Consider the following 23,439-nt stretch of genomic DNA (forward strand, 5'->3'; position numbering starts at 1 on the left):
ACTGAGGACGGGAGCCGCGTGCCCTGACCGGGCTCAAGCACGCCTCTTCTGCTCCGCCTGGCTGTGCGCGCACACCCACCCCGCACCCACCCACGCTCGGGCAGAACCCAGCGCACACCCGTCCTCCCCCGGTAAGGCGACCGTGCACGAAGGAGGGTGGGAGCTGGCAGCAGCCAGGCTGAAAGAGCACCAGGGCAGGAGAGCGGGAGGGGGGTGTAACCCAGGGGACACCCACGGGTGCGGGCTCGAACATGGCTGCGGGGTGCACCGTGAGGTGGGAACCCCCGGGCGCCCGGTGCACCGGCCAGCACCACGGCCAGCAGCACTCCCTGGGGGTCGCCTGGGCACTTCCACTAAATGGCCATTTTCGGGGCCCCCGCGGCTGTTCCCACAGACCCGACGGCTCTGTGGTGTGAACACGCACCCTGGCCCGGGTCGGTCTGCACGGCTCGGATCTTCTTGAAGCCATGCCCACGTGGCCCGTGGGTGCGTGGACACCAGGCCACCTGAGGAACCTGAGGTCACCGGGATGCCCAGCCTGTGTGTGTGGCTGCATTCAGAGGCGGGGACACGGCAGTCCTCGCCTTAGAGTGAGGTGAGGGATGCGGAGACCCAGGGAGCGGCCACGGTGGGGGCTTCTGCTGAGGGAGCGGGGATGCTCACCGTCCTCGCCAGGATGGGGATGCCAGGATTCAGGCGTCTGCGGAGGGTCTCCTGGCTGAGGGCTTCCCGGGAGTAGCGGGGGTAGGGAGAGACCCCGCAAGTGTAACCCACCACCGGCCCTGACCCCCTGAAGACCTCACACTTCCGGCCAGGCTTGAAATACCTGGGTGCAAGTCTGTGCCTTTCTCTGTCAGCCGCCTCCGCTGCCCCTTGGTCCGACCCTGAGCGGGCCCGTCCCCCCGGCCCTCCCTCGTGCTGTGTCCCCAAGGCGCTCTCCCGGCACCAGGACCCCCAGCTCCTGACAGTGATTTCTCAAGGGCTACTTTTAAATTACTTTTCCACTGAAACTTTGCGGCTGGTTTCATCAGGTAGAGGCAGAGAAACCCGAAGCCGGAAGTTGTCATTGAAATGCAAATGACGGAGCCTGTGGCACATCCAATCAACTCTGTCGCTAATAGGAAATGGAAATGGGGCCACAAGGAGAAAGCAGGACTCCAGCCTCCTTCCGGGCTTCCGGATTCCGCTCTGGCCACTCTGCCCAATCCCCAGGCCACGGGGTCGACAGGTTCCAGCCTGGCTGCCGGAGGGGGGGCCCCTCCCCGAGAGCTCAGCCCATGCCTGCCCCCCTCAGCGGCGCCCCCCCCCCCAGACTCCGAGCCAGGTCTGGCCCCGGCGCTGGGGCAAAGCTCAGGAGCCCGGGAAGCAGCCTTCTGCTCAGATCCCTCGGGGGTGGGTCCGGGGCCCGGGGGGCCACACGGAGGCGGGGAGGCAGGCGCAGCCCCGAAGGGGGGCCCTCTCCCTGTCTCCTGTGACCTGCATCAGACCCCAACAGGCCTGTCTGCTCAGTTCTCTCCAGAGCCCCACGCTGTGTGCCTGCCCCACGGACCCAGCCCCGACCTGCTCCAGACCCCCTGTCCCCAGGCTCCCGCGGCCCCTCCCAGGCCCCTGACCAACCATCCCGGCCACTTCCAGGGTCCAGGAGCCCCCTGCCGTCTCTCCCCGTGCAGAGCGGGACACCAGGTCACTGCTTGCAACCCTGCCCCCTACGGTCCTCCCTGTGCCCATCGGGGACCCCTCCGGGACCCAGGCCCGTGTTTTCCTCCGTCATCAGCTAATCATCGAGGACCCACCACCACGATGCCCCCAGTCTGAGTTGAGGGAGTGTTGTCGAGCTGACGGAGGCTAACGGGTCTGGGCCACCCATCCGTGTGACCTACGGGCGCCCTCCGGCTCTCGCAGGCCCGCCTGTAACTCCCAGTGTGGTGTCTCCTGGGTGCCAGGGCCACCAGGGTGACTTTACAAACAGGGAAGTTCCCCACCCGCGAGGCGTGTGCTGCCCAGGTGCCCCCGTGGAGCCTGCCGGAGACCCCCCTGGCCACGGACGGCATCCACCGCGCGTACCTCGGCCGAGCCACCCGGCCCACGTGCGGGACGGCCGGCCCCGCAGCTGTCGCCCTGGCCCACAGACGACTTCCCAGGAGACCTCCAGGTCCGTTTGGCTTTCGCGGGGGCCGCAGGGTGAACCGAGCGGGGACAGGGTGGGGACCGCCAGCCCTGCATCCCCCGAGTCTTCGGGGACCTTGCCTGTCCGTAACCACCCTGGGGTCTGGAACGGCTCCCGGGCAGGGTGGGCGGTTTTGGAAGCTCCCGCTGGTTTCTTTGGGGTTCATTCCACCAAAATGGCTTTCCCTGCACACGCCAGGGAACCCGTGAGCGGGCAACGCCAGCGGTAGCGTGCGGCCCAGGCGCGCGCCAGGAGCTGGGGCTCTAACCTCACGGCGGAACGCACGTCCCTGGGCCTGCCGTCGGGAGGGCTTGTGCCCGGATGCACTTGTCCCGGCCCCCCTAAGCCTCACTGACCAAGGCAATGTCCGGTGCCCCTGAGATCGAGGCCCACCCGGGCCCTTTATCCGACAGACAGGCTCTCCCCGCCGACCAGCCTGGGGAGGCTCCCGCCTGCACGCGGCGCCACCGGGGAGGGCAGCGCCCAGTGACGAGCGCGCCCGGGCCGGGCGGGTGGTGGGCACCTCAGCCACTGCGCCCACCCGGCCAGCCCCGCCTGGTGCCTCAGCAGCCCCCGCAGGGGAGGGGTCAGCGGCTCTCCGACGGGCAGTGACTGGCCCCAGGTCACGCAGCCAGGAGAAGGGGGACGGGGGCGCCCCGGCCCTCTGGCCCCAGGGCCAGCTCTTTCTAACGTTCCGCACCAGACGTCCAGGCAGCGATGCAGCCTTGGCTGCGAGGGAGGTGCCAGCGGGCCCGCTACAAACCTTCACCCTGAGCTGCCTCCTCAGGCTCCCGTGCGGGGCAGTCTCCCTGCAAAGCCCAAGTCCTCGTCAGCCAGGGGGGCCAACCCTGGCTCCTACCCACCGGGCTCGGCGAAGGTCGACGGGGGCTCAGCTACGGGAGGGCTCAGCGAGGACGCGCCACGAAGGTGCCCACACACGAGTGACGCGGAAGGCAGATCACGTGTGGAGACATCGGGGCACGTGTCACGGGTGTGAATACTCAGCCCCGGGGCCAGCCAGGGCCACGTGCCTGCAGTGGGTTCTCAGGGCCCCAAGACCGAGGACCAGAAGCGAGCCAGCGGCACCCCCAGGGCAGGAGCCAGGCCCACACCGGATGGCTCTGAGCCGGAAGCCCGCGCCCTGGGGCCGTCGGTGCCCCCACAGAACACAGCCCCTCGGCAGGCTGGGCCAGCGGCGAGGCCCCCCCACCCCCGCCCCTCCGCTCGGTGCCCCCGCCTCTGCAGCCAGCCCCGAGACCTTGCCGGAAAGCCAGCTGTGACAGGCAGATTTCCACGGCCCCTATCTCGGTTATGGCTTATGTACCGCCCCCCAGGCAGCTGGCTCGAGGGAGGGACCGGCTTTATAAATAAAATTTATCATCGTAATTATGGCTCCTGGAGAGAGCGGAGGACTTTTACAGCCTCTTGGAGGTCATGAATAATTTAGGAGATGGGAAAAGGGACCGCTTTTGTTAGTGCACAACGGGGCCCAGAGCCTCCCGTTATCACAGCTGTGGAGACAGATGACCGGCGCCCCACGTCCCGCAGTTCCGACTGGAGCGGTGACCCAGGGCCCCGCCAGGCTGGGGTGGGAGCACCACCCAGGCAGCCCGTCCTCCAAACAAGGGCTCCGGCTGGGTGGTAGGGTGGGCCCGTGTGGCCCTAACCTCCCGAGCGTCCGTTTCCGTCCGAGAATGACAAGCCGTGGGCTCCAGAGGAAGGGGCGCTGACCTTGCACGGGGGCCTGTGATCCCACCAACATCTGCACTGGAAGAGAAGTCTTTCGCCGGCAGCTGTGTGTCAAGAGCGCCCTGGCGGGCACACAGGCCACTGGCTCACCGCTGCCCCCCTCCCTCCCTCGGTGCTGTCCCCACCCCAAGTGTCATAGTGGAGTTGTGCGGAGTCCTGGAGAGTCCCCAGAGGCACAAATCACCCTTTGCTTTCCTCCAGTAATGGGGGACTCACTACCTCACGGTCAGCTGTTCCTCCCTTGAACAGAACCCCCCCCCCGCCCCACCCCACTGCCTCCCGCGAGGGGCAGCCTGTGCCCAGGGACCCCAGCCTGGTTCTTACCCAGAGCGCACACCAGCCCCTCCAGTGTGAAGCCTGTACTGCCCCCGCCCCCGCCGCCCCTCCGTTCTTTGCCCCTGAGCCCTCCTACTCTGGCTCTGCTCTCTCCAATCCACGGAAGAGCTCCGACAAGTTCAGGGGGCTCTTCCCACTCGCCTCCTGGCCCTGCGGTGGCGCTGGGAGCCCTCTGCCTTCTCCCCACTGCCCAGCCCAGCCCCAGGGCCCCCAGGCCCCACACTCCTCTGAGCGCCCGACTTCTCACACTGGAGGGGCCCGGGGCTCACCCTCGGGCTCGTCTCTGTGCCTCCGTCCTGGGTGCCCGGGGTCACTCCTCCAGCCCCGGGGCTTCGGCGCCCGCGCTGAGGCGTCCGGTCGTTCGCTGCAGTTGCCATAACAAAGTGCCACAAACAGGATAGTCGAGCGGCAGGAAGCAACAGAAATGTATTCACTTACTCCCCGCGGGGGACGCAGCCCCGTGACCAAGGACGCCCGTGGGCTGTGCAGGGGTGAGTGGGGCAGAGTCTTCAGGCCAGTCTCCCCACGAGCCCGGCTGGGTGGCCTGCCCACGCTGGACCTGGCCCTGAGGCTGGGCCAACGTGGGGGACCACACACGGGCCTCGGCTCCCACCTGCCCACCGCAGGGTCCCTCATCCAGCAGGACCTTGGTCCCAGGATGGCCCAGTAGTCGGAGTCAGTGCTGGGCCACAGGCAGGCGCCCGGACGCTTGACAAAAGACGGAGGCCACCGCGATGCTCCCAGGCCATGCCGAGTCGCTGCGGTGGCTGCATTTCAGAGCCTCTGCAGTCCCCCCGGAACTCCAGGTGGAAACCAGCCCTGCGATGGCTCGTCTGACGCGTCAGCGTGGCTGCGCCGCAGGGGCCCGGGTATTTGGTGGAACGTTACGCCCGGCGTTTCTGGGTGAGACGGACATCTGACTCGGCGAACTGAGGGAAACGGAGGCCGCCCCGGTGTGGGTGGGCCTCGTCCGATCAGTTGGGGCCTGAAGACGAAGGCGGAGGGGGAGAACCCGCCCCCTCTGCCCGTCTTCCAGGTGGGACACGGGTCTCCTCCCACCTTTGGGCTCAGAGCGGGACCCACGGCCGGCTCTCCTGGGTCCGGTCGTGGGGCTGTGTGGCCAGCACGAGCACGGGGGGACCCGTCCCTCGAGTGACGGCACGAGCACGGGGGGACCCGTCCCTCGAGTGACAGCACGAGCAGGGGGGGACCCGTCCCTGAGAGTGACAGCACGAGCATGGGAGGACCCGTCCCTAGAGTGACAGCATGAGCACGGGGAGACCTGTCCCTCGAGTGACGGCACGAGCACGGGGGGACCCGTCCCTCGAGTGACAGCATGAGCAGGGGGGGAACCCGTCCCTGAGAGTGGCAGCACGAGCACGGGGGGACCCGTCCCTTGAGTGACGGCACGAGCACAGGGGGACCCGTCCCTCGAGTGACAGCACAAGCAGGGGGGGACCCGTCCCTGAGAGTGACAGCACGAGCATGGGAGGACCCGTCCCTGAGAGTGACAGCATGAGCATGGGAGGACCCGTCCCTGAGAGTGACAGCATGAGCACGGGGGGACCTGTCCCTAGAGTGACGGCACCAGCATGGAGGGACCTGTCCCTAGAGTGACAGCATGAGCACGGGGGAACCCATCCCTAGAGTGACAGCACGAGCACTGGGGGACCCGTCCCTAGAGCAACAGCACGAGCATGGGGGGACCTGTCCCTAGAGTGACAGCATGAGCACAGGGGGACCCGTCCCCAGAGTGACAGCACGAGCATGGAGAGACCCGTCCCTAGAGTGACAGCACAAGCAGGGGGGGAACCTGTCCCTGAGAGTGACAGCATGAGCACGGGGGGACCCGTCCCTAGAGTGACAACATGAGCAGGGGGGGGAGACGTCCCTGAGAGTGGCAGCACAAGCAGGGGGGGACCTGTCCCTAGAGTGACAGCACGAGCAGGGGGGGAACCCGTCCCTGAGAGTGACAGCACGAGCACGGGGGGACCTGTCCCTAGAGTGACAACATGAGCGGGGGGGGACACGTCCTTGAGAGTGGCAGCACGAGCAGGGGGGGACCTGTCCCTAGAGTGACAGCACGAGCAGGGGGGGAACCTGTCCCTGAGAGTGACAGCACGAGCACGGGGGGACCTGTCCCTCGAGTGATGGCACGAGCACGGGGGGACCCGTCCCTCGAGTGACAGCACAAGCAGGGGGGGAACCTGTCCCTGAGAGTGACAGCATGAGCACGGGGGGACCTGTCCCTAGAGTGACAGCACGAGCACGGGGGGACCCGTCCCTAGAGCAACAGCATGAGCATGGGGGGACCCGTCCCTAGAGTGACAGCACAAGCAGGGGGGGACCCATCCCTGAGAGTGACAGCACGAGCACGGGGGGACCCGTCCCTAGAGTGAATCTCTTTCCACACGCACATGCTGTCGCTTCTGTTTCTCTGGAGAACCCCACTGATAAAGACACCTGGTCTCTCCTGGGCCTCACAGCTCTTGGGACCATAGGTCCTGGGACATCCCGCCTTCCTGGGAAACGACAGGCAAAGGAGGACACGGGGCCCGGCACGGGGCGAGGCTGCCGCGAAAATCTGTGGAGGGAAAGCCGGCGGGTGTTTTGGTCCCAGTCGCTTGCAGCTCACGGGACGGTCTGGAGGCGTGTTGCCTCCCGTCCCCTGGTCGCACCCGGGGCTCCGGGTCCCCCACAGCGCCTCCCCAGGGACACAGGGACCGAGGCCCCTCGAGGACTCCCCTAGCCTCATCTCGCCCTGCAGACCCCAGGCAGGTACGAAACTCAGTCGGTGAAGGCACGTGGGGAGCGCGCAGTGTGTTGGATCAGATGAGACCAGGAAATACGACCAGGCTGGAGCGGAGCTCGGGCAGACCTCGTGCCGCGGGGCTTGGGGCGCAGAAATCACCCGGGGCGGTCTGCCGCAGAGACGTCGGCTTCCAGAACAGCCAGCGGTGGGCCAGCCCCGTCCCCGTCGGCAAGGGGCACGGAAGCAGCTGTCCCGGAGCCCGGGTCTGGGGGTGCGGCCCCGCCTCCCACGGATGGGGGCGGGCACCCGGGCGGGGGGTGGGGGTGTCACCCAGCCACGCACAGCGGGAGGGGGTCTCGTCTGGCTTCAGGACCTCAGGAGACCAAGCGGAAGGCGGGACGCCCTCTGCCCCCGGCCCTCCGCGGTGCTGTCCCTAGAGCAGTGGCCGCCCAGCTGCCTCCCTGGGCCGACCGGCCCAGCTGACTTTTACAAATGAGGGTGAAAAGGGCTTTACCGGAACAGAGCCATGCCCGACCACCGTCCGTCCCATCCACCGTCCGTCCCGACCACCATCCGTCCCGTCCACCGTCCAGCCCATCCACCGTCCGTCCCGTCCACCATCCATCCCATCCAACCTCCATCCCGACCACCATCCGTCCCGTCCACCGTCCAGCCCATCCACCGTCCGTCCCGACCACCATCCATCCCATCCAACCTCCATCCCGACCACCATCCGTCCCGTCCACCGTCCAGCCCATCCACCGTCCGTCCCGTCCACCATCCATGCCCATCCACCGTCCGTCCTGACCACCGTCCGTCCCGTCCACCGTCCAGCCCATCCACCGTCCGTCCCGACCACCATCCATCCCATCCAACCTCCATCCCGACCACCATCCGTCCCGTCCACCGTCCAGCCCATCCACCGTCCGTCCCGTCCACCATCCATGCCCATCCACCGTCCGTCCTGACCACCGTCCGTCCCGTCCACCGTCCAGCCCATCCACCGTCCGTCCCGACCACCATCCATCCCATCCAACCTCCATCCCGACCACCATCCGTCCCGTCCACCGTCCAGCCCATCCACCGTCCGTCCCGTCCACCATCCATGCCCATCCACCGTCCGTCCTGACCACCGTCCGTCCCGTCCACCGTCCAGCCCATCCACCGTCCGTCCCGACCACCATCCATCCCATCCAACCTCCATCCCGACCACCATCCGTCCCGTCCACCGTCCAGCCCATCCACCGTCCGTCCCGTCCACCATCCATCCCATCCAACCTCCATCCCGACCACCATCCGTCCCGTCCACCGTCCAGCCCATCCACCGTCCGTCCCGACCACCATCCATCCCATCCAACCTCCATCCCGACCACCATCCGTCCCGTCCACCGTCCAGCCCATCCACCGTCCGTCCCGTCCACCATCCATGCCCATCCACCGTCCGTCCCGACCACCATCCATCCCATCCAACCTCCATCCCGACCACCGTCCGTCCCATCCACCATCCGTCCTGTCCACCATCCATGCCCGTCCACTGTCCGTCTCGACCACCGTCCATCCCGTCCACCATCCATGCCCACCCACCGTCCATCCTGTGCACGGCTGCTTTGCCCTCTGAGGCAGAGTTGAGCATGACCAGAGACCCGAGGGCGTCTGCCATCAGACCCTTGGCAAGGACAGTCTGCTGCAGAGCGCGGAGACCGCCCACGGGCCCACCCCACACACACAGCACCTCACTGGCCTCTGTAGACAGTGTGCACAAATGCTGCTTTCCAGGCCCCGTGGCTTGCGTGGCCCTCAGGGGACCCTGGGACATTCCTCGGCCCACACTGCCCCTCCCAGCCCCCATCCTCCCTGGACACCCTGGGGGCCCCGAAGCTTTGCCTGAGTTCCCGACAGAGACAGGAGGTGGGGGCGGTCTCTCCTCGGGCCTCACCCCTTCCGGGCGGCCATATGTGCCAGCAGATCAAGAGCCAGCTGGGGCGAGCTGGGGCGGCGGCGGGGGGGAGGGGGGCGGCACTGAGACCCCGCCCGGCTGCCACCCCTGGGCTGTGTGGCTTTGGGCAAGTTGCCTCCCCTCTCTGAGTGGCACTTCCTCATCTGCTAATGTGGGACGGCTGCCGCTCAGACACAAGGAGCCCCCAGCCCAGAAGGACCCTGGGAAACGCAGGTGCCTTCACCCCTGCTGCCCCCCTCTGACCTGAACACCAGCCCCGCCTGCTGGGCCAATATGGGGCTCAGCCAGTGCACCCCACATGGCAGCATGGGGTCCATGCTTTGCCTGCTCTTCCTGGGACCCCAGAGCAGGATGCAGGGGCGCAGGGGTGAGAAGCAGGGTGGGCGCCCTCCGCCTCGGGGCCCCACTCTGGGGCGGGGTCAGGCAGGGGCCGGGCTCTGTTCACCCCACCCTCCTGCCGTCCCCACCCCCACTCCGCCTCCGAGTCCAACCCAGGTTCCCAAGGGCTGCCAGGCTGGAGCCCGCATGTGGGCCAGCAGGGCAGGGCCGGGGCACTGACCCCATATCTTGTCCGTAGGCCTGTGTTCAGGGCCTGGGACACCAGTCCCTCCTCTTCTGCCAGCGGCCTATCTGCAGGGTCACTGCTATTTCTGCCAAAGGGGAGAGGTAATTATAGCTCAGGCGGCCTGACGCAGGCCGGCCACAGACCGCCCCGCGGCGGACCAGCAGCGGCACCAGGCCAGAGCGGCAAGAGGCTGGAGGGACCGGGTCTCTCTGGGGGAAGGTGGCGGGTGGGGGGGCGGGGGTGGGGGGGCGCTACGGCCAGGCCTGGGCCGGGACCACACTGACATCCTGTCACTGGAGACGCCACAGAGCCTGGCTTCACGGCCCCAGGGGGAGCCAGGTGAGATCCCAGCTCAGGGGGTGAGTAGAGGCTCACTTCCCATTTGGGAACGAAGCTGCTAGAGAAGATTCCCAACCAGAGAAGCAGGAGAGAACCTGCCGTGGGCAGGCGGGCAGGCGGGCAGGCGGGGAGGTGGACCAGCCCCCTCTGAACCCCAAGTCTTGTCTGAAAAGTGCGGGCGGTGGGTGCTCTCACTCCCTGGCGCTCTGAGCCCCCTCCTCTGTGGCCTGGCCTGACCCGAGGACCCCGGCCAGCCCTCCCTCTACACTCCTGCTTGAGGCGCAGCCGTCTGTGGGTCAAGTGGGGGACTTGGCCAGTTCCCACCACAAAGCTGGGGCACAGGTCTCTATGAATCTCCCCCGGCGATGAGCCAAGCACAGTCCCTTCAGAAGCCACCCGTGGCCAGGAATCTTGTCATTTTGCAGGGGCAGCAGGCTCAGGCACAGACGCCTGCCCCAAAGGCCCCCGAGGGTGCTGCTGAGGGTAGGTCAACGTGGGCACAGCCAAGCTGAGCAGGGAATGGTCTCTTACTCGGGTCATCAAGCCCCAGCCCCAGCCCCAGCCCCAGCCCCAGCATTCGGGACCCTCAGGGGACCGGCCCTTTTCTAAGCTGATCCGATCAGAGGAAGTCCCCATCCTGGCCCAATGTGCATGTGGGTCACCCCTCCAGCTCAGAACATGCCGTTCACTGGGCACCTACTCTGGGCAGGCATGTTATCTCCACCTTTACAACATGCTGGATGGCTTGCAAACGCCCACCATTGGACGGGGGCCTGCAACTCGGGCTGGGTGACCCCCCTGGGTCTCACTGTGGCCAGGGCTGGGGTCCGCCTGCTCCCATGTGCCTGGGGCTCTCCAGGCCAAGGTCAGCCATTCCAGAGCACCCACTGCACCCAGCAGGCACCCGGCCATCACCCTGAGCTGCTGTTGCCCCCACGTCCTAATGTGCAGAGACTTGGGGGAGGGTCCTTGGGGACTGTCAGGACAGCTCCCGCTCCCCGTGCCCCCGACCCCAGGCAGGAGAGCCCAGTGAGCGAGAGGCCGGCCCAGGGGGCATCCCCAGGGGTTCTCCCCTTGCTCACATCAGAAGTGTGTGTTATCTGGGCATCTGCCAGACTGTTCCGCGCTGTGAGTGCTGGGCTGGGGGCGGCCGGCCGGTCCCGGGAGCCCCCGCCCTCCCGCGGGGAGGCTGGCCTCGGGGTGTCCGTGGCCTCCTGTCCGCTTCTCCGGCCGGAAGAAGGTGCAGCTCGCATCTTGTGGGCTCGGCCCCCTGCCCCTGCCGTTCGGCCACGCCGCTCGGGGGAGGGGGGGGGCACGCGGCACCCACGGCCACCGAGCCCCGCTGTGATGGCCTCCTCGGCGGCCAGACCCTCCAGAGGCCACTGCCCGCTGCTGTAATGGAAACTTCTCAGCGGGCTCGTGAGCCGCGACAGCTCGGGTTCCCGCTCGGCTCCAGGCTCCGATCGGCCGCGGGTGGGGGGCCAGGCAGGTGGGCGAGTCACCCGGCGCCTGCAGGAGCCCAGGTGGGCATGTGTACGCGGTGTGGGCACGCACGGGGGTGTGGGGAGCTGTGCGTGTATGTGGTGTGCGAACGGGGGGGGGGGGGCTCGTGGCTCTTGCCTCTGCGCGGTGACGTCCTGCCACGGTTCTCCCACCTGCGCCAACCCCGGGGGGCCCCCGGAGGAGGTGTCTGTCACCAGCCCCAGGTGAGCGGGGGGAGTCCAGGCCTCTCACTGGAGATGGGCCGGGGCGCAAGGAGACCCTCAGCTTCCCCAGGGCTACGGGACCCGGCCAGGTCCTCCGTGGCCTGAACCCCAGGGTCCGGCGGGTGGACAGGCACGGTGCGGGGTGGGAGGGGTGACAGGGAGCCGGCGTGGCTGCTGACCTGGCCGCCCGCCACAAGGTCAGAGCTGAGGAAGGCCCCTTCCCCACGCAGGACTGCACTACATGGGGGGTCTCAGAGGGACCCCCGGCGAGGACGGAGACGCTCCTGCAGGCAGTGGGTGGTCAGTGGGCGTGGGGAGGAGTGGGGCACACAGTGGGGCGCACGGCCCGGCCCCGGGTTGTGGGGGGAGGGAGTGACAAGCCTATCGGGTGGTCACAGAGCAACGGCAGGTCAAGTGGCCCAGCCCGGGGTGGGGGGGGGGGGGGGGCTCGGTGCCGTCGGAGGCGTTGGGCCAGGCTGGAGCTGGCCCGGCCCGCCTCACACACGCCAGGAGGTGGGCGGGAGAGGCGAGCCGGGGCCGGGTGCAGAGGCTCGGTCCCTGTGGGCCAACCCCCACCCTCTGCGGGGACTTGATGCACAGCCTCGGCCAGACCTGCGCTCCTGCGAGGGAGGGCGGGAGGGCCTGAGGCTCCCCGCTCAGCACCCCGGGCCCACCTGGCCTGGAGCAGAAGATCCGGGGACTCGGCAGGAGATCAGAGACCTGCGGCCCACCTGTGCCCAGCCAGGCAGGCCCCCACCAGAGACAAGGCTCCAGCCACCGGCAGGCCCCGTCCCAACGGGGCTCTGAGACCTGGCAGGCCTCAGTTTCCCCACCCCCAGGGAGAACCAAGTGTGGCCTCAAGCAGGTCAGAGGCTGTTGCCCGAGAAGGCCCGCCCTGAGGGGGCGGGGGAGGGGAGCGGCGGTGACACACTGCAGGCCCCAGGCCTGAGCTATTTTCCACCCTTTATCACCCATCTGTCACGAGCGGCCTCAGAGTAGGGAGCACTCGTGTTACACACTGTCGCTGCCAGAGGCCCGAGGGTGGGGGCCTGCCGGGCGGCCGGAGGAAGCCCGCGGGGGGGCAGGAGGGGGTACCAAGAGCAGTCTTCGCCTCCCCCTGTGCTACGGGGTAGGGCAACGGAGGCCCAGGGCAGTCACGCTGTTGAACGAGGTCACCGGGCCAAAGAAGGACAGAGCCCAGGACTCCCGCAAAGGCCCCCGCTTCCTCTCGGAGGAAATGACATTTAAGGGGGAGCCGGAGCCGGAACAAGACCGCCCGTGGGGCAAGGCCGGCGGGGCAGGGGCAGCGGGCAGCCGGAGGGCAGGGGGACCGCCCAGCGGCGGACGGCGGCCCAGGCAAAGGCACTTGGCCAGAGAAGGCCCAGCACCCCCGCCGAGAGCCACAGGGAAAGGGCACATCCCCAGAAAGTCCTCACTGCCCTCACGGGGGTAGGGTGGCCCCGAAGGCAGGGACCCCCACCCCCGGTGTCCGCGTGGCCAGGGAAGCCCCGCGTCCATTTCCCCATATGTGCAATGAGGGGTGGGCCCGCCCCCACCCCCCACTCCCAGTGCCCTCAAAGGACTAATGCTCGATGCCCGGCTTCACCTGCACGGGTGCCTGGCGGGGTCTGTGCCCGGAGAAGGGCTGGGGAAGGTCTCAAAAGTCAAGAGCCCTTCAAAGTCTGCAAAAGAAAATCCACGCGAGAAGGGCCACAGGTAGGGACGACAGGTGCTTAGCAATCACAGGCTCACAGGTGGGAGCGGGGAGGCTCCCACCTGACACCTGATAAGTAAGCGAGTTAAACCTGGGACAGAGAGGGAGGGACAGAGAGGGAGGGAGACGGAGACAGAGTCTGTGCAGAACCGAGGGGCCGCCCCACCAGCCCGAACCCCTCAAGGAGGACGGGACCCTCCGGAGCAGCGCCCCCAGCCCCACGGAACCCCAACAGTGCCGGCCCTTCGCTCACCCCCAGAGACTCCCCCGTGAAAGGGGGAAGCAAGAGGTTTATTGCAGCTTTACCCGAGGCCTCCGAACAGTGTGACGACAAGAATAAAATGCAAACTTCCTGCCCACCCGGTATCCGAGGCCGGCTGCAAATTATGGACGGCAGCCTGTGGGACGTTAGGCAGCCGTGAAAGCTGACGACGACGAGGGACCCTGTGGCCACCGGGGAGGGTGCAGCCGCGTCTCCTCGTGGGCGGGGCCGACAGGAGAATCCCCTCTGGAATTCTACTCCTACCAGGGTCGCTTGTACAATAAGCAACGTCTTCGCTTGTCTTAGGACCATGCTCCGATAAATGAGGACTGCAGGGCAGACCTTGAGCCCCGACTCCCGGCCAGAGACGCGACATCAGACCAGAAAGAATGAAGAGGCCGCTCCGAGCTCGCCGCAGCCTGGGGCAGGGAGGGTAAGGCAGGGTCCCGGACAAGCCCCCATCCCAGGCTCAGCGATCTGGGCTTCTGCTGGGGCGGGAAGGGGGAGCAGGGACGGGAGGCTCGGTCCCTGCCCTTGGCCTGAGCTGTCCCCGGCCCCAGGGGAGGAATCACCGGGGTGGGGAGTTCTCCAAAGGTGTGGTCTGGCAGAGAGGGCTGGAGCCTCGCAGGGTGGGACACACACGGCAGAGGTGCACGGCCAGGGCGGAGGGCCGGCGTGCCGTCTGCAAGGGCAGGGAGGGCGGGCCGGGAGGTCTGCACCGGGAGAGACAGCGGATGAGGCAGAGGAAGCAGGAGCCACGGAGGGCTCTGGAGCGAGGCAGCAGCAAGTCTGGATGCTTCCCTGGCAAGGTCCCCTCGCAGCCCAGGGAGGAGGGTGTACGAGTAGGGGAGGAGGGGGTGGAGAGAGGAGGGCCAGGGTGTCCTGTGAGGGTGCAGGTGCGGAAGCCCAGGCCAGGGCAAAGTGGGAACCAACTTCAGACCCGGGTCCTGACCTAATGTCGGTGCTCACCGCCAGGCCGGGCAGGCCTCAGGCACAGGCGTCCCAACCGAGGAGAGGGGACAGCCACGAGCTGGGCCAAACCCCAGGACTAGGTGGGTCTCGTGTGCCCCCCAGAAGGCCGGCAGCAGGCTCTGTGCCGCCAGGGCCCCCCAGCCGGGAGCCACTGAGCAAGGGGCCTGCCTGGGCTCACAACGGCCTGTTGTGGCCAGTTTACGGATGGAAACACTGAGGCTCAGAGCAGTCCGGTAACTCTACTTTCCAAACTCATTGTGGGTGGGAGGGTGGCCCCTGGGCGGGCCCCTGTGTCCAGACTCCGTCCGTCCCCAGCCCCGGTCTCATGCTCAGATCCGTCACCCCGTCCACTGTGTGACCCACACCAGGTACTGACCTCGAACAGGCCCGGCTCGGGGCAGGGGGACAGCAGCGGGAACGAGCGTGCTGGGACTCAGGGAGGTTTTGTGTGGGCGGCTCGGCCGTGAAGACAGGCCTCGGTGGATATTCGCGGTTACCGTCGTCCTCATCACGACCGACCCGTAAAAGTTGTTACAGACACCATCGGGACTGGTGACCAGGGGACACGGGCCTGTGCGGCCACGGACCGCAGCCGTGGCACCGCTAAAGCCGCCGTCCTTTGGGCCGGCCCCGATGGCTTTGTTCCAGGCCCCACCAGTCACCCGGGGGGCTGGGGCTGGGGCTGCAGGTGGGGCGGTCCACGGGGGGCCCCTCGTCTCCCGCGCCCCGGGGGCTCACGGCTCCCCTCTGCGTCCCCCCCCCAGGAGGGCTACAAGAGGTGTCCCCCTTCCATCCTGAGGCAGAGCCGGCCGGAGCGCCGCAGCCGCGGGGCCGAGCCACAGAAGACCGCCAGGCACGTGCGGTTCCGGGAGCCCCCGGAGGTGGCCGTCCACTGTAAGGGCAGAACGCGGCCAGCAGGCCCGGGGACAGGTGGGGCAGGGGGACACGTGTCCTGGGACCCGCAGGAGGCCCTCTGAAGGGACCCCGATGACCCCAACGAAACCCAGGCCCACGGGTCAGTCTGCACACAGAGTAACAGTCAACAGAACAGCAAGTGGCGGGAAAACAGTAAATCCACAGCTGCCCAAATCGCCACCGTCCTCTCGAGGGAAGGCCGGCGGGCAGGCGTCCCCAGCGGCCCACCCACTCCTCCCTGCAGCGCCCCTCAGCTGCTCCCACCACCGTCCACCTCCCGGCCCCAGCCCCAGAGCCCCTCACCGCCGCCGCCCTCCCCGCCCCTGGCCCACCTCACGCCTGCTTCGGCCCTTCCCTTGGGACCGGCCCCTGTATCCGCTGGCTACACCGGGTGACCACGGACTTAGAGGCTTCGAGCAAGCCACAGTGATTATTGCAGTGACCCCACAGGTCAGGGGCGTGGACCCGGTGCAGCCTGTGTTCTGCTCGGGCCTGGCTCTCCAGGTTGCCGTCCAGGTGTGGCCCGGGACTGCCTCTCATCTGAGGCCTGCGCCCGTTCCAAGCTCACTTGCCGTTTGCAGAAGTCGATTCCTCGCAGCTCTACAAGTCAGCAGCTGCACCTCTGAGAGCAGCACCAGGCCCTCCCTCCGCTCCTGATTAGGTCGGGCCCACCCAAGATCATCTCCCTTTGGGGGGCACTCCAAGTCAGCTGACTGGGGCCTGCATCTCAGCTGCAGAATCCTTTCCCCTTCGCTGTATTCTCTTGGGTAGAAACAAGTCACGGGCCCCACACCGGGGAGGGGACGACACAAAAACGGGGACACTAGGGAGCTAGGAATCACGGGGGCGTCTTACGTTCTGCCCACCACAGCCCCCCAGGCAAGACCTCACTTCCTGAGACCTGCCGAGCTGTGGACGAAAGTCTCTGCCCAGCACGTGTCAGGGTCTCCCTGGATGGCCCGTCACGAGCATCCGGCCCGGCCCCACTCCTCTCCCGATGCCGGGGGCCTCTTGCAAGGCTCCTCCTGCCTGCTCTTGGCGCCCAGCCCCCTGGCCTCCGCGCTCACCCCCAGGAGCCTCCCAACAGCTCTCTATGGATGGGGCACCGGGGCCCAGGAGGTCCGGGGGTGGTCGGGGCCCCCCCAGGAGACTGCGCAGGATGGGAGTGAGGGTCCTCTACAGGCTCCCCCCCCCCAGCCACCCGTGGGGTCACCACACCCCACACTGCACAGGCCATGAGAACAGCGCCCAGCCTCTCGGGGTCCCCGAGCCCCGGCAGCTTGAACCTGGGGCAGCGAGGCTGGGACAGACCCTGGAGGGCCCTGCACCTTCCCCTTGTGAAACGGGGTGGCTGTGTCCGACCCGGCCCTTCTCGGGCTCCTTTGGGGGGTGGGCGTGGCACAGGAGGCCCTGAGGGCGCGGGGCAGGCTGAGGTCGGGTGCGCCCCCAAGCCCGGGGCCTGCCCGCCCAACCGCGTCTCCATTCTCCTCCGCAGACATCGCCAGCAGGGAGTCCACCACGGCCACCAAGGGTGAGTCTGAGCCCTCCCCACACCCCCACACCCCGTGCCCAGGCCACGCTTGCCACACCCCCGGTGGCTCCAGCAGGCCCCCCCCCTCAGCCCCTGACACACACACGGTTGGCAACGGCACCCCTCTGGGGTCCTGCCCCCTTACTCCTGTCCCAAGGGAGGGTGCCAGAGGCAGGGCCAACAGAGGCCCCAGGCAGGGGTGGGAGACGGATGGAGGCGGGGGCGGGGGGGGGGGGGCTCCACGCCCCATGGGGACCACGGGGGGCACCCGGGGACCACCCTCCCTGCAGCCTCCCCGCCAGCCCCGCAGGAGCAGGGAGCCCCAGGCTCACCCGGGGCCCCCTCCGCCCCCAGCACTCGGCCGGCCCAGGTCCCGCGGCGGCTCCCTGCTCCTGCGGCTGTCCGTGTGTCTCCTGCTGGTGCTCGTGCTGGGTCTGTACTGCGGCCGGGCCGAGCGGGTGACGCTGGCCCTCGAGGACCTCCGGGCCCGGCTCCTCGCGCTTGCCCTGCGCCTGAGGCACACGGCCGTCACCTGCTGGCACGGCCTGCTGCAGCTGTGACCGCGGCCGGATGCTCGCCCCCACCCCCACGGCCCCCGTCGTGCAGGGCGGGAGCCCCCGCTGGGGTCTGGGGGCTCCCGGGGTGGGGGGTGGGGGGCTCCCGGAGCCCTGGCTCTGGAGCATCAGGCGGCCCACCCATCCAGTCAGGGCCCCGCTTGTACGTGTGGGGGTCCACCGTGAGGTTCTACCAGAAAACCGGTTCCTCTGCCTGCTTTGGGCCCCGGAGAGCCCTCATCCCAGTGGGAACGCTCCGTATCCTTGGGCCAGGCCCGGAGGCGGACGCGTGGGGCCCCTTGAAGACAGGGACACCGGCCCTGTGCCCGCGAGACCCCTCGGAGGGAAAACTGGACCTTGCTGCTTGGGGCTTGCGGGGCCTGGACCTCACACGGGTCTGGCTGTTGGCGTGGGGCCCTCCCCACTGCGGCCGCGAGCGTACAGGGCGGGGCCTGGCATCTCCCCTTGGTGCTGGTGGTGGGGCCCCAGCCTCCGGGCCCAGGTCTGACCCCGAGGCCTCAGGGGCCCTCTCGTGCCCCGGGGGAAACATGTGCCGCCCGCGACCTCCGCTGTCCACCCGGAGCGGCCGAGAGGCAGCCCGCTCTGCCCGGACCCCCACCGCCTCCGGAGCACGGCACGTGCGCCCGGACCCCAGGTGGTGGCACACGCCAGCCACAGTGCCTCCGAGTCCCGTGACCCTGTGCGGACACCGTGCCATCGCCGGTGCTGCAAGGCCATGGGGACCCGTGTGGTCCGGACCCCTGCCTGGAGGGGGGCCTGGAAAAAGCGGGGAGGCCCGTGGTCAGACACCAGGAGGGACTGCCAGGAAGACGCCATCTCCCGCAGCAACCCGCAGACAAGCGTCCACGGGACGGCCAATGCCGTGCTGCTCCTTCCCGGGGTGACGCTCTAAGTGCCTGTCCCCATTACCAAAGTGGGGACACACTGGTTTTCTATTAAAACACACTGCCATCTCTCTTATTAGTCTGGGGGTTTTTACCCAAAGGAGCGAAACAGGGACCATTTGCTATGGAATTGGCTTCATCGGCTAAAGCAGAGGTGGGGGCAGCGGGGAAGCCTTTTCTGCCGGGCCTCAGGGGCTGGGGCGGTGGTTACAGGGTTCGGGATTCAGGGGGCCCGGGTGGAGAGGAGGGGCCGGTCTCCAGAAGCAGGAGCCGACAGGGGCCATGGTGGGGGGAGGACCCCAGCCCTCAGGGACCATCCAGGGTCACAGCTGGTTCTAGCACGACCAGGGTGGTGACCACCTCCCGCAGCAGCCCAGCCCTCCCCCCAGGACCCCACCTCGCCTCACCCCAGCCCCCGAAGAGGATGGGAAGATTACTACCCATATTCCAGATGGGGAAACTGAGGCTCAGAGAGGGAGGTCACATGTCCAAGCCCGTGGGGCGGGCACAAGCCTCAGGCTCAACCCCTCCAGCCCTGGTCCCGCCCTGGGGCAGTCCGCCACGAGGCGTGAGGCAGCCCCCTCCTCACAGCCGCTGCTCTCGGCCAAGAGCCCGTGACGGCAAAGACATCCCGGGTCCGGAAGGTCCACAGGACGTGAGCACCTGCTTTGGGGAGAACACTGCTCAGGCTGTGCACGCCCTGAGAGGTCCGAAATCCCGCGTCCAGCCGAGCGCCCCGGGAAGCCCCGGAGCCCGCGCGGACGCGAAGGTCCGAACCCGGAGAGGCCAGGCCCTCATCCCGGCAAGGTTCTGAAGAGACAGGAACAAACACAAGGCAGTTTTTACATCGTGGGAGCGGACGAAACACCGGAAGCCAGGACGCTGAAGGTGGATGGAGGTTGGGGCCGGGGGCGCAGAGGCTCCATTGTCCACAACAAGGCTCAGGACTTTGTGTTTATTTGGACGTTGAACAACAGACACACCAGGCTTAAGAATCATTACTTTCGGTTTTTGTCAGGAGTGGAGTTAAGACAAAGATGTCTGTTATCCACGCGCAGCTGGGAGAAGCAGAAGCGATCGGGGGGGGGGGGGGGGGGGGAGGGGCCTTCCTGCCCAGCCCTGAGGGACCCAGCTGTCCCCTCCCTGGAAGCCCCCCGCTGGCCTGACACGGGTCTGTGCCAGCGACAACCCCGTTCTACCAGTGACACCTGCAGGTAAGTGGGCGCGCGTCTCCCCTAGCCTGACCGAGGGAGGCCCTAGACCCGGCCGGGCGCTCCAGGAGCGGCAGCTGCCACGGGCAGGCCCAAACCTGCCGTGGACCCTGGGGCTCCAGGAGGCCACGTCCCACCCCTGCTCCTCGGCCCCGGGGCCTGGCTGTTGCTGGGAGTAGAGCGGAGCGCTCCGGCTGGAGAGGGTCCCCTCAACTCGTGCACAAGGGCTGAGCTGAGACCAGATCGGCTTGGGGGCCTCAGTTCTCCCAAAACAGCTCCCCCAGCAACCCAGCTGCTCTGTCTGACATTCTTGGCCGGGCCGAACGCCTCTGAGATGGCAGGAGGTGACGGGAGGCCTCCCTTCCCTGGCCCAGGCTGCCCGCCCCACTCGGCACCTCGCCCCGGACCCGCATCCGTGGCCTCGGGAGATCCGTGCCCCCAGGTGGGAGACCAAACCAGCCCCTGGCAGCGTGAGGCACGGATGCGGGGAGCCGGGCGTCTCCTTCCCTGGAGGGTGGGGAGCAGCAGGAGGGTCAGCCCGGGAGACGAGAACGGGGTGCCCCACTCCTGCAGAGGAGCCCTGCGTGCCGATGTGGAAGCCGGGGAGCCCCACGAGGAGCGGGGTCCACAGCCCAGCAGCCCAGGTGGCTCATCACTGAGCTCTGGGGTCACGGGTCCCCCCGGCTCCTCCACCTGCCCCCGTGTGGGCGGGGTCACGCCCTCTGGCGGCCTCAGTGCTCCAGGCTCGGTCCATCAGACGGGAAGGCAGCCCCTCCACCGGGGGGGCCGGGGGCACAGGGGCGTCCCGGTGGATGAAGGCCAGAGGAGCCGCTGTGTCCTCACCAGCTCTGACGTCTGCTCACACCTTGCGGCACGCACGCACTCATGCTCACAGTTGGGCACACACGTTCCCATCCATGCTCACACGCTCGTGTGTGCACACGCACGTGCTCACATTCCTGCACACACTCACTCACGCTTGTGAATGTGAGCTCACGTAGAGCTACACGCTCACACACTCACACCTTCCCGTGCACTGACATGCGTGTGCACACACTCGTGTCACACACGCACTAATATCACACAGACACATCCACACGCTCACAGGCACTCACACGCTCACCCAGACGCCTCCAGTGGCACCTGCCCCACCCCATCCTCCCTAGGGGGCGCTGTGCCCCTCAGCCCGTGTCCCTGCCTCCCCCACATCCCCACCCCGTGACACAAACATTGGGGCCCGGGGAGCCTCCAGGCAGGGCCACCCGGGGCTCCCCCGGCAAGTCCCATGGCAGAGGACGAGGGGCACCGGGCGCGGGCCCCCGGCCCTGACACCACGGCCACTTTCCAGGACACCCACACAGCCAGCACCTGACTCAGGGCAACACCACTGCCCTATGCTTTTGACACTGAGACCAGGCCTGGCCACCTGGGCACCACGAAGCAGGAGCACAGGGAACCGGGCCCTGCGGCAGGGGCAGGGGGTGCAGGGCCGGAAGTTGGGGAACACACTGCCGGCGAGCTCCCTCCTGCGCCCACCCCCCCGCTCCCAGGCCACAGAAGTCTTGGCCCACGCACTGCTCAGGAGCAAGGGACAAGAGCGACACATGGCCCTCGTGGGCTGGGGTCACTCTGGGGACGCAGGCTGCCCGACAGAATCGCACACAGAATCACCCCCGGGCAAGCCGGCAAGGTGACGGAGACGGCACCCAGCCGTGGCGTGCAGGCGAGCCCTACGGCAGGGGTGCCCTAGAGTCTGGACCCCCGCTCAGCAGGCTTGCCCGGCCAGCGCCCCCCGGAAAGGCCGGCCGTACAAGCACGGAGCCCGGAGGAGGCCCCTGCGTGGCCCTGTCTGAGGGCCGGCGCCCACCCCGGGCAGCCGCCAGGCGCAGGGTGGGGGTGGGGGGCTCGGTGAGCGGGCTCACTCACTTGGCACGGTGCCGAGGGGGGACATGCAAGGCGAGGGGCAGGTGGGGCCAGGCAGGGCCCCCCGCTGCTCCCCCAGGTGGGGCTGTGAGCCCCGGGGCGAGGCGGGGGTGGAGGGGGGGCGTCTGGGGGCCGGGCTCCCCCGCCCGCACCTAGATGACCGCGCTCTTCTCCTCCTGGAAGGAGGTGCGGGGGGTCGGCCTGGCCAGCAGCAGCTCCTTCTCATGGACCAGGCGGTCCAACAGGTCCTCCTGGCGGTAGTTGTGGCAGACTTTCAGGAAAGCCAGGATGGTGACGGCCAGCCAGGCCAGCCACGAGGCCCAGAGGCCGAACTACACAGAGGGCAGAGGCAGGGTCAGGAGGCCGGCCGGCCCGCAACCCCCCTGCCCCGGGGTCCGCCTCGCCTCCTCCCCCACACGCCCATCCCTCCCTGGCATCTGGCGGCCTGCCCTCTGAACCCCGAGCTGCACGATGCTTTTGGGGGTCTGCCCACCCGCGCCCCCAGGCAGCCCAGCCCACCCGGCCCCAAGGAGAGCCCGCCCATGACACAGCCACCTCCAGCTGCTGGGGTGAATTGACCTTTGTCGGCTTCTCCCAAACAGCTGAAGGAGAAACAATTTAACGGAACCAGGCCTGAGCCACACGCAACAGACCCTCACGTCCGGTTGTCACCAGACTCAGCTAACGCCTTCCTAATCTAATTGGCGCAAGTAGCCCCAAAGCATTTTCCATTCCATCTTCGTGAAGGAGTCTCCGGTGCTTTCAGCTCATGTCAGCAAAGAACCTTGGACCCACCAGATGTGCAGCCCCCCAGCGGGCTCCTCTCCAAAGGAAGAGTCCTCAGATCAGCCACGGGCCCATGTGAGCCCTGAGAGGCCAGTCTGGGGTCCAAACCTGGACCTGGATGCCAGCAAGCCCTGCCCAGGGCTGGAAGAAGCCAACCCCACCTGCACACCCTGCAGCAGTGTCGTCTGCCTAGACACAAATGTGGACCCAGACACAGGCCCTCACTGACCCCTGACAAGCCCCAACACACCTGTATCCCAGCCAATGGGCCCCCAGAGAGGCACCGGGTCTCCTGGAGGCCAGGCAGGGAGAGGGTCTCTGCCCCCCCACACCGTTCCTCAGACATGGCATCTGCTTCCCCTGGCCAGGCAGTAACCACAAGCCCCCCAGCATCTATCGGAGGGTCCCCGCTCCAAGCGCCCTGCCCCGGACTGCAGACCAGGGATCTGATGCCTGGTTTCCTTTCCTGGCACAGAGCCACTCCCTCACCCCCTGAACCTCACTTCCGCAGTTAGCTCACGCTGGCCCCTCCTCCTAGGAGCCCATTGCCTCACCCCTCTCCACATCCACCTGCGAGAACCCTCACTCAGTCTCTGAGATCCAGCTCTTCCAACCCCTCGTCCAGGAAGCCTTCCCGACTATACCACTCACTCAGCTGTATCTCCTTTGCTTGGCCCCATCCTCGACCTCCCCTGGATGAGAGCCAGAGCGTTTGGAGACAGTCTGCGTATCCGGTGTATTCAGCAGTGAATGGAATCCTCCCCAACGATGCATGCTTCCCTGCCTAGCAGAACAGCCCCGCCTACCCGGCACCCCCTCCCACCAGAACAGCCCCGCCTACCTAGCAGCCCCTCCTACCTGAACAGCCCCGCCTACCCGGCAGCCCCTCCCACCAGAACAGCCCCGCCTACCCGGCAGCCCCTCCTACCAGAACAGCCCCGCCTACCCGGCAGCCCCGCCTACCAAAACAGCCCCGCCTACCTGGCAACCAGTCTCTCCTACCTGAACCCCGCCTACCAGAACAGCCCCGCCTACCCAGCAGCCCCACCTACATGAACAGCCCCGCCTACCCGGCAGCCCCACCTACCAGAACAG

General features: G+C 67.7%; 2 protein-coding genes and 1 long non-coding RNA gene across 13 annotated transcripts in view; 2 read left to right on the forward strand and 1 right to left on the reverse strand.

Moving 5' to 3' along the window:
* The window catches only part of TMEM179 (transmembrane protein 179), a 65,359-nt gene that overhangs the window by 33,818 nt on the left and 8,102 nt on the right, over positions 1-23,439 (reverse strand). Inside the window, exon 4 of one of the 2 annotated variants that reach the window (XM_045448430.1) lies at positions 19,366-21,890. The exons of the other annotated variant lie outside the window; for it this stretch is intronic. Coding sequence (XP_045304386.1) covers positions 21,711-21,890 — 180 coding nt within the window. The 3' untranslated portion in view covers positions 19,366-21,710. Of the gene's footprint in view, positions 1-19,365; positions 21,891-23,439 lie in introns of those variants that run through there. 2 annotated transcript variants of the gene reach the window in all.
* On the forward strand, positions 531-3,558 carry LOC123582151. Its single transcript, XR_006704240.1, has 2 exons — positions 531-2,152; positions 2,366-3,558. It is a non-coding gene; the product is annotated as an uncharacterized LOC123582151 (long non-coding RNA).
* CB3H14orf180 (chromosome B3 C14orf180 homolog) lies at positions 9,736-18,495 on the forward strand. Of its 10 annotated transcripts, none has more exons than XM_045448425.1 (5): positions 9,736-9,865; positions 13,854-13,980; positions 15,284-15,413; positions 16,930-16,965; positions 17,320-17,641. In XM_045448425.1, the coding sequence occupies exons 2-5, from the start codon at positions 13,870-13,872 to the stop codon at positions 17,523-17,525; spliced, it is 483 nt and encodes a 160-aa protein (XP_045304381.1). In that variant the 5' UTR covers positions 9,736-9,865; positions 13,854-13,869; the 3' UTR covers positions 17,526-17,641. The 10 variants fall into 10 exon arrangements, with proteins under 10 accessions (XP_045304381.1, XP_045304376.1, XP_045304379.1 ...); XM_045448428.1 differs by having other exon boundaries at positions 9,761-9,885; XM_045448426.1 differs by lacking the exon at positions 9,736-9,865 and adding an exon at positions 10,454-11,388.

The sequence above is a fragment of the Leopardus geoffroyi genome, chromosome B3 (assembly GCF_018350155.1).
Source record: "Leopardus geoffroyi isolate Oge1 chromosome B3, O.geoffroyi_Oge1_pat1.0, whole genome shotgun sequence".
NCBI classification, from domain to species: domain Eukaryota; kingdom Metazoa; phylum Chordata; class Mammalia; order Carnivora; family Felidae; genus Leopardus; species Leopardus geoffroyi.